At 38.8% G+C, this 13583-nt stretch overlaps 1 protein-coding gene across 38 annotated transcripts in view; it reads right to left on the bottom strand.

Moving 5' to 3' along the window:
* OTUD7A (OTU deubiquitinase 7A) overlaps positions 1-13583 on the bottom strand; it is a 168320-nt gene that overhangs the window by 57478 nt on the left and 97259 nt on the right. For 32 of the 38 annotated variants that reach the window (XM_046899294.1, XM_046899295.1, XM_046899273.1 and 29 more), the window contains 2 exons: positions 13391-13527; positions 55-209 (listed from right to left, as the gene is read on the bottom strand). In XM_046899294.1, the coding sequence (XP_046755250.1) occupies positions 55-205 (151 nt within the window). In that variant the 5' untranslated portion in view covers positions 206-209; positions 13391-13527. Of the gene's footprint in view, positions 1-54; positions 210-3223; positions 3375-5712; positions 11561-11852; positions 11948-13390; positions 13528-13583 lie in introns of all 38 variants that reach the window. The other 6 variants (XM_046899281.1, XM_046899276.1, XM_046899283.1 and 3 more) reach the window with 4 other exon arrangements.

Here is a 13583-nt window from a genome sequence, read left to right as displayed (position 1 = left end):
TCTTGCTTTAAGAAAGCAGCAGACATAGGAAATAGCTGTGTCCTGAAAGCTTACCTTCTAGTAAGTCTCTGGCCAGACCTGGTTCTGCCCCCGTGGACCGAACAAAGTCTGACAGGACTGCATCCATATCAAGAGTCATGTGATCATTCAGAGATGCTGCCGGACATGAGGCAGCAGTAGGACTCGCCGATTGGCTAGAAGGCATCCATCTGCCAAGGAGAAAAAGAAACAAAGTCATGGAACATACTCCAAAATGATGGAAATGTTATTTTTCCTCTCTTCATCAAACAATTCTAAGAAAAATGCTAGAACATTCAAGTTATGATATCTAACAATATTTATCATTCATCTCTGTCTTAGCCTAGAAGCTTTTGGCCACTCCTGCTTTCTTCCTAGTTTTCTTTTATTAATTATTATTATTTTTTAACATTTCATATTTTTTATTGGCTTTTCTTATCTGCAGCTTCTTAGTAATTCCACCACTATACAAGTCAAACTAAATGTATGCGCTGTTCATTCAACACACAAAGACTCTATCGCGGTCTGTATGGATAGAAATGCTCATACACTGAAGTTTAGCAAATGATTAAATATTTGACCAGCCTCCAGCTCTTTCACTTTACTAACGCTAACACATGTAGGACAGAGTTCAGTATTTGTTCTTTTATCTGCTTTCTCACTACTACTTCCGTAATTACTGTTTCCCCATTACACTGTCAGGCTTAGATGGACTTTATGAACTAACCTCCTAGAGTTGTGATTAACACAGTGCCAATAACACATCTATGTTCTAGCCATTGCTAAGAAGTGCTTACGCAGCATCAAGGCCATCTCTGTTTCCCACCTTGCCCATCCAGAGGCTGGGAGGGAACAGGAGTATGACAGCTGACCCCAGCACACCAAAGGGGTGTTCCATACCATGTAAATGTCATGCACACTAATAAAACTGGAGGAGAGTCTTTCTAAAGTAGCTGTTGCTTGGAGACTGGTTAGGCATCAGTCTGCTTGTGGGAGGTGGTGAGTGATTGTCTTTGCGTCACTTGCTTTCCCCCCACCTCCTCCATCCTTCATTTTAATTAAACTGCCTCTATCTTGATCCATGACTTTTTCCTCCTTTTTGTTCTTCCAGCTTTCTCCCCTATCTCTCTGTAGGGCTAGGAGGACAGTGACTAAGCAGTTGGTAGCTGCTCAGCTGCTGGACAGGATTAGCAAACTCAGGGCTTGTTAAGGACAGCAAACAGCAACAGCGGAAAGCAACATTCTTTTCTTTGCATGGGAGAATAATCAAGCAATGCAATGCCCTGAAGTCTAATTTGGTATTTGACCCTTGTATTGCTGCCATCTACCAGTACTCCAGAAGTGGTCTCGTTAAGACAATAAACCATCACATCTTTCCCCTCCTACTCCTCCTCTTCTCCTTTCCCTCACTTTGTGAGGAAATGAAGCATGGCAACTCCCTCCTCTCCTCTAGGATAGATGCCTCCTGCCTTGATGAAACAGCCCTTCAGTTTTTCAGATAAAGCTGTGTAACCATAATGCTCATATGATGCAGAAAGATTACAGGCGCCACCCACGTAGAGAGAATTACCACTTATCTTCTCTGACACTGGGGTACTGAAGCCTAGTTAGGAAGGACAAAGTCATTAGCTGCTCAGATCCATCCCTAGAGAGTCAACAAAAGGACTAGGAAAGGGGGCAACAATCCACATATGCTGCATACAGCTCCTGTTGAGTATGAAGCATCCTCTGAAAGCATCCTCTGAAAGAAGACCTTGCAAACTACCAAGGCAAGTGGACCAGAGTTGAGAATGGTATCCAGTATCTGAGGCAATTAGCAGTGGTGGGGGTGCTTTACAGCAACCTGGAGAGCAACCAGTCCTCCAAAGATCTACATGAAGTTCAGCATGTGCAGTCCAAGTCACAGAAGTTTGTATGGAACACAGCGAGGCCATATATCAGCATCTCAGCAACAACGGACTGGACAGCCACCAAGGTACCATCTGAGGACAGACCAGCCTGCTGGTCTCAGAATGTGCAGCACATTCCTTTTTAAAAAGGAAAGCTTAAGTGGAAAGCATAGCATAAAGGTGCCCAATATAAACTACATCATTGTCACACACTGAGACAGTCAGTCACAGATAGTTGAAGTCCCAGTTAATAAACCTCAGCCAGGTGACCTCCAGGCAAACAACAGAGCACAAAGCACACTGCAGCTGAACACTGGGTATCTTTCCAGCCTCCAGTATTTCTGTAGCTGACTGTCTGGTGCAGAAACCCTCTCCACAAACCAAATGAAAAAAAAAAAAAACACCTGCAGCAAGAAAGCACTAAAAACTTGGACCAACTAAGGCCCAGCTGGGAGGGGTAGGAAAGGAAGGTCCTAGCTGAAGTTCACTCCTCTTCCTTCTTAATAAAGCAGTTAGAGCACTAGTTAATGCAGACAGGGTACACAAAAGTCTTCACTGCTTTTACTAAGCAGTTACACCTAATCCCTGCCCTGACTCACCCATCTATCCAGGGCTTCCTAAAGCTGTCATCATGCAGTACCAGCTAATCATTAAGAGGAAAACACAGACTTTTTCCCACTTCACAGCAAGATTTCCCATCCCAAGGTCAAGTGGCTCAGTTTTAGCAGCCTGCTGCCAGCTGTGAACACCAGCATGGCACTGAGGCAGCCCCACACAGGGCTGTGCCCAGGTGCCAGCAGCGGAACTCTGTGGGGAGATGGCGTTGCAGACACAGCCCGTGGAGCTGGTTCCAGCCAGCTGTGCCATGACAGCACAGGACATGGTGCCTCTGTGCAAGCAGTCTTGCTTTACATTGACTTAGAAGGTTGGTTTTGAAAGGGAGAGAGTACAAGATGATATTACTGTGTTTTGTATCTACTTTTTTTTTTCTCCTAGAGAAGTCAAACCCAGTTTTCAACATAATCTTTATAAAATAAGGAAAGAGAAATTAAAGCTGGCACCTTGAGAGTAGCTGGCATCCAAAACAGTCATGCTAAAGGTATTCCCCTGCTCATTGCAGGGGAGTTAGACTAGATGACCCTTAAAGGTCCCTTCCAACTCAAATAATCCCACAATTCTATGATCTCCATATTCTAGACTGTCTATAGTGTTGTAGAAACAGTGCAAAGCAAAGAAAACTGGATCAAGTTAAATACACAACTTAAGCACAAGTGCAGATCTTACTCCCATTCTATTTGTCTTTGGTCAACATTTACCTTCAAATATGAATTAGATCATTCCTGTTAACTCTTCCTCACAGGCTCAGATGCAACTTTGCCAAGGGTAAGGATGAACACAGACATTCCCTACTGTGAACAGATGATATTGGTTGGCTCTTGCTTGTACCACAGCTACAGAGGAATAAAACTGGAGAATAAAAACAAGGGGAAACAGTTGATTTCCCTGTTACCTAAAGGAACTAAGGTCTTTTCCTAAGGGCCATCATGGGACAGTAGAAATATCTCTAATAGTTAACATTACAAAGAGGTTGTAACAGAAGGAAACCTGGAAGTATTGAAATGGCTACTTAAAAAGGAATGCTAGCACTTTAGAAAAGAGTACTACCTTAGTCAATCATTGCCAAAGTCAATGTGTAAGCTCTGTAGCAACTGAAGCCTTTTTCTCTGTTTAAACAAAAATGCAGGATGATAATGCTGCTATTGTTCCACTCTATTAAACAGAACCTAACATCCATAGAAAAAGACCATAAGAAACCAGATCCAAGAGATTTCTTCAGTGACTAGAAGTATGAGACAAATCTTAACTGGCAGGAAGGAAACATATGGACCAAGCTAGAAGAACTTGCTGCTGGTGAATGATACAAAACATTAGCAAATTTCAGATTCTAATACTCGGTGACTCAGTAGTATTGAGTCTATGACTAGTGATTTAAAGTGCACCAGCTGGTCAATCAAGTGCTGTCATTATGTCTGTGTGCTAGACTGCTCATAATTTTTGAAAACTTAAGTGCCTATCAGTCTGAAGAACTCAGTTCATGAGTTGTCTCAGTATCAGCACTATTTCAGTATTTTTAATTTTGGTATTGAACAGACATCCTTTTAACATCTGAAGACAGGACTGATCTCTTCATTTATGACATCAGCAAACACCTCAGAATTGCCTCATGATTACCTAAGCATGAGAATCCACTCAGTAACCACATCAACATAAGCATTATTTTTAATCCATTCCAGCAAAGGTTAGGTAGTGCAGATCTTTCCTATAAACTAAGTTCATTCTGGTAACACAGAAGGTTCTCTGGCTACACGTAGAAAACTGGTTATCCCCGCATACCGACACCTGATGAAAACATGTAAAAGCCAGAGATGGCACTTGCTGCTTTCTTGAGAAACAATATAAATTGAAATTGTACCCAGATTCTATCATAAAACAAATAGTAGCTTTACAGCTAGAAAATCAATGACTTATGCTGAGTGCTAAGACAGCATCAAACCAGACCTCTCAAATCCACGACAGCGTGAGGAACGCTTTAGTTGAATGCATCTTATGTGCTTGTGCACTATGCTATACATGTCTCTAGGATCTGAGTCCTGCAGCAGTGCTTAGAACACCTGCACAAAAGCATCTATGCTACTTAGTTTTTCCTGGTACTCACCAGAGCTGAATTTACAACACAGCCTGAATTAGTAGTGTTTATTCAGACGGAACTGCCTAAAAAACAGAAGGGTTGATGGAGCCACATGTTCATAAACGTTAAAATTGAAAGGCAACTAAGAACAAACCCACCACTGACTGACTACCTGAAGTAACCACTGCTTCATCATTATGGACTACTTTAAGATAAAATGAGGCATGCAGAGGTGCGCTGACTGGAGCTGGACTCCTGCTCAGCTTCCTGAAAAATTCCAAATTTCATCTATGCTGAATTAAGCACATCCAAAGCTGTAGGAGACAACTAAAACCCCTGCTATGCATGCCACTGAGTAGTGGCCTGCTGCAGAAACTCTTTTGTCATACACTGGACAATCCTCACAAAGTCTCTGAAGTATTACAAACTAGAGGTGGTACTACAAACGCATAAAAATTAATTGTTCTACTGAAAACAGTCTCTACAGGCAAAAAACAAGGTCTCTTACTACAGCAATATTTTGTTGTCAGAACTAACCGTAAAACTATTTCACTTTTTTATTTCATTCAGCAGACTATTTCAGTCATAATTATCACAGATGGCAGGTGGTCTAGCTATTCCTTCAACTACCACTCAATGCGAATAAAAACCTGTACAAAAGCCCAAACAATGCAATGAAAACAAAGATCCTCCCTTAATAATTTTGAACTAGTCCAGATGGGGGGTTCTTTATTGCTTTTTTTTTTCTTTTCTTTTTTTAACCTCAGAAAGAACTGTTTTCTTATCTCTCTCAGATTTAGAGAGGTACTAAACACAACAACAACAACAAAGAAAAACCCCACAGAACAGCCTTTAGAAAATTATACTCTTTGTCAGAAAACTAAGATAGATCGTAAGGAAGAAGGCAGTCAATAATTCACTACAAACAGGGAGCTCAGAACCTGGCTGGCTACCAGACTCACCGTTCTCACCAGAACAATGCAAGCTCTCCTCTCATTAAGATTACCACCACCACCTCCGTTTCTGGTGCCTACTCAAAGTATTAAGGTAACCTACCCTCATATGTACCACATGCACCTAGAGCAGACCCAACACACTCTTCCATATTACACCCACCAAAAATAACGTCTCCTGTTTCATTACGTTGGTCCACGATGTCAGAGGTGGATATTGGTGGTGTGGCAGTAGAGGTTGAACCTTCCTACGAATATTCTGTTACATTCTGTTGCCATGGGCAGATGGCAGCAGAGGGCAGTTTGGCCAAATGACATCTGACATGGAAGGGAAGATAAACTAAAGGAGTGGAAATGAATTCCTGTTTAAAAAATGGCACCCACTGGCATTCACTGATGCTTGCTGAACGTTTATGGAGCCCAACCAGTGAATGCAAGCACACTGAGGCAGGGAGCATTGCATTTCTGCAATGGTGACAGCAGGTCACCTCCAGTGGTGCAGATTTCTACGAGTGTGGCATGAAGGCTTATGTTCACCACTGGCAAAAGTGCACAGCTAATGGTGGTAACTATGCTGAAAAGTAGTGTTTTGTAGCTGAGAATTTTCTCTATCAAATAGCGTTACCGTGTTCTCTGTACCTGTTGTAGTTTCTTTGGAAATAAACAGGAGGCATTACATTCAGAGCAACCTACGTACTTGCTGTTTCTCTTTCAAGTGTCACACACACGATACATGAACAGTACATCGTACTGAATGTAGACAAAAACTACTTGACCCTCAAAGCACAAATGATACCTCTTGCTTCATTTACTCTGTATTCAAAATTTCTTCCCTAAATAATTCCATATTCATACAGCACAAATACAAGAGGCAATGAAAGGGAATGATGGAGAATGTCATAATTCTACTATCTTGACAACATCATTAAACTGAACCAATGCACCAAATAAGATAATTGTCGTTAGTGAAACATCTGAATTCTTCAGGTTGAAGCAGTGCAAATTTTCATTCTTTTCTGCACGCAACATGTATTTACTTACTCTTTCACAGACTTAAAGTTTCTGGCTTACTAAAAAAAGTGTGGCCATTACATTTCTAAAGTTGTTTCAGTTTTCATTAGGTAACATTCTGCTAGATGTCCATATACAACATAAAATTATTAAGCAGAAAACTAATTAAACAATCCAATCCATTGGAGATTTGTCTAGAAGCAGAATATCATCTTAAGACAGTTAATGTAGGAACTCAGCTCTTTAGGTTGTCTGGAAGGAATAGCATGCATACATAAGAATAGTTAATTGTCGAGAGCATCTGTCAATCAAGTAAAAGGGGTTTAAATATTAACATGCAGGACTGGTTTGAAAAATAAGAAAGAAAATGTTCTGCCAGGAGCGACTGAAAGGGATGACACTGAATTTTTAACATTTTTTACAGCAATCAAAACACTCTTTCTAAGAAAAATCTTGTAGTTTGCCTACAGGAACAACATCTCACTCCAAACATGAAACTTCACTCTACACTTTATTTAGGTTAATTTCAATATTGTTAAATACACAATGACTTTGTTTCAATAAACTTTTTGTATGCAGCTCAACATTTCAATCATACTTTGTTTCCGCATTCCCTGAATAGCCAGGGACATGAATTCCTACATGCTCACCTGTGTACACGCATGTATACATACATACACACACACTGTCTATTATATGTGTACATAAATGTATAGATGCACTCTTCGGTACAGATATAGTCAGGTCTGCATTCAAGATACAGTTCTTAAAAAAAAAATCAGAGAATCATACATACAGGCATGTTTCCATTTCATCTTCCTCTGTATAATTTCTGAAAATCATATACACAAGTGTCACCCATGTAGAAATTTGCTTATTTCTGCAGTAGGTGCACACATATGGGTTGCTTATACTAAAATATGGACTATACTGTAAATTATTTTCTTGAATGTTTGAAAGAGTATATAATACAGTATATCGATAAAAAGGTGCGTGATTATCTGAACAAACTTAGTTGGCAATTCGTACGATTTGTCCAGTTTTTAAAAAATAACCTTCATCTGTTAGATATGTAAGCACTAGCTATACGAATTCATAACATCTTTTCTATGATTACGGGAATAATATATATAAAAATTAGTATATGACTACAGAGCTAAAATTGTAAACCATGCTGCCACAATGTGAATGGCAACTGCTAACAAGTCAAGGTGCTAACAGCTGACATAAACGGTATTGCTGTTCTCTGTATCTATAAACAGTACTCAACAAGTCAAATTTAATTTCCAGAACATACCTTGTTTCATTTCCTGCCAACTACTTTGCTATTAATTTTTTGCAAGAAATTAAGAATGAATATGTTCTACATGGCAAGGAATAACTGCTAGAATGTTAGACTAAATTCTAATAGAAATGTTGGTTCAAGAAACCAAGCACTAAATAAAAATGTAGAACTTCCCAAGAGTTAAGGAAACATTATAGAATGATCAAATTTCAATGTTCTACAGAACTGTAACAATATGGTGAAAACTGAAAATGTAGATTCAGTCACATTCATTTAAACCACATCTATACAAATCAATGTAGTTATGTTGTAAAAAAAAAATTATGAAGAAAAAGAAACCCACACCAAAAAAACACCTACAGAACATCCACAGATCCATGTGCTTTTCTTTAAGCACATGCTGAAATCCTATCATCTCTGCTGCTTTGGACCAACTGCTACTGACTTGAATCACCTGCCTTCAAATTTCTGAAAGATTTTCCAAGTCCAAAATGCCCTACCAAAGGGTTGATGGAGTTGGGGAGGGTGGTTGATTTTATTTAAAGAACAAACAAAAGGTTTGGTCAAGAAATTATCTTCATTCTCCCACAGCCTTCATGACCAGCATTCAGTCCAAATTTCAACCTGGAATCTACAGCTGGGGCCCAACTAACCTGCTGTCTGCAACTCGGGCTGTAACCACAACTGTTCAAAAACAGTGGTATTCTTTTTCTCATAGGAGCAATACAGCTTGTGACAGGATCATTATTTTTTTTCCTTTGGCACCCCACTACTCAGCACTTTCTTTGGTCTTCCACTCAGGACACTGTTGTGAGTTAAGCAGAAGCTATTAAGATAATCTCTTACTGAAGTGATCACACTGATTTATTTAACCTCTAAACATCTCTAAAAATGTTAATTATTTTGAGTTAGTCCCATGTTGGAGTGATTGCTCCTTTGTAAGTTTCTTGTTTATTTGATCCTGAAGATTTAAACTTTGGCATTCTAAGATCTATTTTTGTTTAAATAATAGTCAATGGTAAATACCTCTGCATGAAGGCTCTTCCAAAATTCACAACACGTCCTTTAGTTATTCCTCTACTTGATATATTTGTATATTTACAATTAATTCTAATGCTTGTAGAAAGAACAACTTACTTTTCTTGGTCCTTTGAATTTGAATAGGCCACCAATCTGATTATTATATTTAATAGATATTTGCTGTAATCTGGGATTTCCAAGAGATATCTGTATGTCAGTAAGAATCTGGCATTCAGACTGTCACAAACCTTGTCTCATTTGCAGATGAGTATTACTGAACCAACATGCTCCTACAGTGATTACAATAGATCAATCATCACTATTTATGGATGTTGGTTGCTTTCCAAGTAATGCCTTCTACTTACTTCCACAGAAACAACAATAGGTACAAAGAGCACAACAACACTATTTGATAGAGAAAACTCTCAGCTACAAAATGCTATTTTTCAGCATAGTTGCCACCATTAGCTATGCACCATGCAACAAAAAAATAACTGAGTGGAAGAGCTTAAATTCAGAGAAATTTCAAGGCAGAAGCTAGATAAAAGTGAACTCTTTTATAATTCCATCCTGCCTTATGACAGCTGTGTGAAACATACTGCAATTCTCAAAATTTAAAAGGCAAAATTGTCTGAAGTGTTACCCAACAGCATCTGTAGTTATACAAAGGGAGGTGTACAAACTTGTAACTCCCATTTTTTAGCTTTATTTATAATCACCCAGTAATTGAAAGGAGGAAAATAAACATGAAGTTCAGTCAAAAGCCAAGGATATCATACCATAACTTCTGGATTACACCTGCTGCTCTAAATTCTGCATTATATTTGCTAGCCCTGTGTGGGCAACCCAGACAATACAGAGCTACCAAAATGACAATACACATCTACGAGTATGGTGCCCAAATCACCCATTCCTACCTATCGTGCTCACCAAGTCTGTATTCAGGTACCTGAATCTCACTTGAAATGCCAAAAGATCATGAAAACCTGGGGAATTTTATTTTTTTAATCCCGCATATGCTTTGCTTTAAGTTCACCTTAATATGTCAAGACTGCACAAGGTCGTAAAAAAAGAGAAACAACCAGACAGAACTTCTGACAGCAGCCTTTTTCAGATCAGAACATTTAGAAGTCATCAAGACAGTTTTCCCTATACCAAGTGCCTCCAGCTAGATGGACAAAGTCTCAATGCATATTGAAATGCAGGCTTGCTCTGTTTAGTAACAAAAGCTCTCATGTTAAGCAACAAACAAAACCATTTAGAAAGACATATCCCACAGTTGTCCTTCCCTCAGGACTTCCCAGCTCTCCCTACAGCGATTTCAGTGTTTCTACACAATGCAGGCCCTAAGCTTCCACCCAACCTCTCCAGCAATGCCAGAACTTGCCTGCCGCAGACACCACCTACCAGAAGCCTACTCCACTCCACCAGAAATTCACATATGGCAAGCTAGACACAAAGCAGCTCTTCCACACAATGCATAAAGCTGCTTAAATGAAACACTGAGCCTCTATGAACAGCTCTCACAGATCACTTTATAATCATACTACTGAGTAAATATTTATGTTCTTCTACTACAGAATTTTCAAGGGCAATTAAAAGAGAGCTTATCTTGTAAATATTTTTACTATCAGCATGATCTTATATTCATCCCATTCAACTCAGCTCCTCCTCAGTAGCCAGCAGTAGAAAAAATGATACCTGTTTCACTGTATACGTGCATTTGTACAGAGCTTAAATATATATATATGCATGTGTGTATTCAAAAATTACTATGTAGCATATTATTTGTATCATTATTCATGTATTCTTATCATATGATATTTCAATTCAAACATATACCTTCATCCAGATTAGCTGCATCTTACTGAGTTCTACTACCAGAATAGCGTATCACTGTATTAAGAGGCAATGCACAGTGACAGTACAGAGGTGACATATGGTCAAAACTAATATGAAGTAGCAATCAGCCATTTCTTCAGAGTCTGATTAAAAAAATGCTTTAATACTAGACAAATGACATCCTGGTAACACCTGTAGTTATTGAATTAAAAGGCATTAGCTGAAGTAGCCAAAATGACAATAACTACCCTACCTAATAGGAGGTAACATGCACTACACTAGTCACTGAAGTGGGATAATTATAAATTACTTACAGAATGTTAAACAAGCAGTATGAGAAGCCAACATTTAGTTACAGACCACCTTCTTTCTCAAGAATAAAACAGTTACAGGAACAAAAGGTGAAGAAGAAAGACAAAGACGCTCCCATCAGACATTACTACTAAGGTTCTGTCCACATAGCAGAACTCTGGAAAATCAGCCCAAATTAATTTAACTAGATTTGTCCAAGTCTATTACATTCCTTTGCAAACACGTTCATCTGGGAGTAAAAATGTGTTAATTTGGCTCAGCTCATCTTGCCTTTGAAGTGAATTAAACTAAATCCACTGGAGGCCACTTTAATAATGAATGGAAGAGTGTACACAGAGACTTGGTGGGATCTAAGCCCTCCTCTTTAAATTCCCACACTTAGTTGACTTCCAACAATTCTCCTTAGTGTCTGTGTAGATGAGTGTAGATGTGTAGATGTAGATGAGATGTCTTTTCATGGCCTGATACATTAGACACAGAAGTGAAAAACAGACAATGAGGGAAGATGTGCTGGAAAGTCCTCAGTCAGCACAATAAACCCCTGTGGGAACAAGCAAAGAGAAAGGCTCTTCAATTTCAGAAATGTTATTTAAAACATTTATTACTTGCTTATTTACTGGAATTCCTTGAAGCTAGAAGTATTGACAAAGGACTCTGCTAAATTACCTTCTGAGGAGACTTACTGAAGAATTAGAGATTAGAACCTTATACTGCAGGCTAAGATAAAAGAATGTAGAAAAGATTGAAAAGATAAGGCTGTGCTGAAAAGCTACAGCACACTCCTGCTGCAGAAAAATCATAGAAAGCTAAAGACACTCAATATCTTAAAATACCTGAATCCCCTTCAAATCTTCTGAAACAACTACGGTCACTGCAGCAAGGGCTCTCAGAGGTGCTTTCCTGGCGCTGCACAAGTACAGCAGCTGCCCTGTGCCAGATGAGAGCAGGGAGATAAATTCACAGGCAACATTCCCACCTCACTGTGCTGCAGGAACACTTTTACAACTGTCTTTTCATGGAGCTTGAGAAGGATTTCATAATACTATGGCATTATGAATGATCTCAGAGATAAATATGTCATAGATAAATGAGAAGTTCATAGAAACAGGGGTCCATAACAGAAATGTGCCAATAAGCAGGAGAGAAAAGCTTTCCACATCCATCCCCATCAATATTTTTCCAGCACAGAACAGTTTTATTGCTATGATGCCTTTGCATTCAGGCAGGACAACAGATAAGGGCCTGAACATGAGACAGTTACAGCATCTCCCTTATTTTATTCACACAAGTTCTCATAGTGTGCTAATTATCCTCTGGCAGAAGGCAGCAGTAAGATAAATGTAATGCCACTGATAAAAATGAAATTTCCCTAAAACAAAGCTTCATCTTAAATCAAATTCAATTGATTATTCTTTTATATGGGAGAATGATAAACACGTAGGCAGTATCTTGTACTGTACTGCAAATACAATCTGAGACCTCTTATTAAATGCACAGTTTCATTAAGAAACGTCTCTTCCACTACAACATGCCTCTACAAACTACAAGCAATTAGAATAAAGTAAATTTTCTTCTCATTTTGAGTTCTTTTCTTTGTCTTTTTTTTCCCCCACATTTACACATTTTTCATTATGTTTCTGCAAGAAAATATTGTTTTCAAGTGCTGAACATATTCCTCCAAATTTCAGCCTTCAGGTAAAGAAGGTACCCTGGCAAAAGCTCTAACCTTACAATTTCCTCTAACATCCATATATTAAATACTTCACAATTACTCTGCTTGCATACAATTTACCTCAGTAAGTAGAAAGCATGATACTGATTAATTATTATTGGATATAAAATGTAGGTTTTGTTTGTTTTTAACTTAGAATTGTGTTATAGGTTAACACTTAGGCCTATAGGCGCCATGAAATGCATGCAGCTGAAAACCCAGCACAATGAAAAGCAGCATAATCACTAGCTGCTGCTTCTATTTTGACTTATTTAGTCTCCTGTTTCTACATTGGGAATACTAAAACTGTCATAGCAACGTGAGGCTACATCTTCATTTACAACACAGATAATCTTTTAGGTCGTGTTATTCGTGCATCCAGTTCGCTAAGCACAGCAGTAAATATTTCATGGGGGTACGGAGCAAGGAACAGAATACCCAGGTATGATGCAATGGTATGCAGTGGTCAGGAAGCAGCTCAACCTCAAACTGCTTTACAACAAGTTATTTCCTCTAATATTCTCACTTAAGAGCAAACAGCTGCTGCTAAAAGCCAGACTGCCAAGATTACTTCTCTTGTTAAGGCTGCTTGTTCTTGAGCCATAAATAGATACAAAGCAGTTCAAAGCTACCTTTAAGCAAGTTTTTCATTTCACTTACTGTGAACAGACTTTTGATAAGATTTCCTTGAGGCAAGTGTCTGATAGGCGTTATGCTGCTGGTTTTTGGTAAGGAAAATACTCCATTTTTGCCACAGTAAAAGGTATGAATAAGCAAAATTGTGTCCCCTGAGAAATCTGCAAAAAGAAAAAAAAGACAAGATATTAATCATTGCTCTTATTCTGCACTATTT

The sequence above is a fragment of the Gallus gallus genome, chromosome 10 (assembly GCF_016699485.2).
Source record: "Gallus gallus isolate bGalGal1 chromosome 10, bGalGal1.mat.broiler.GRCg7b, whole genome shotgun sequence".
Taxonomy (NCBI): domain Eukaryota; kingdom Metazoa; phylum Chordata; class Aves; order Galliformes; family Phasianidae; genus Gallus; species Gallus gallus.
Note: the sequence above shows the minus strand (reverse complement) of the source record. Positions and strands in the feature narration are given on the sequence as shown.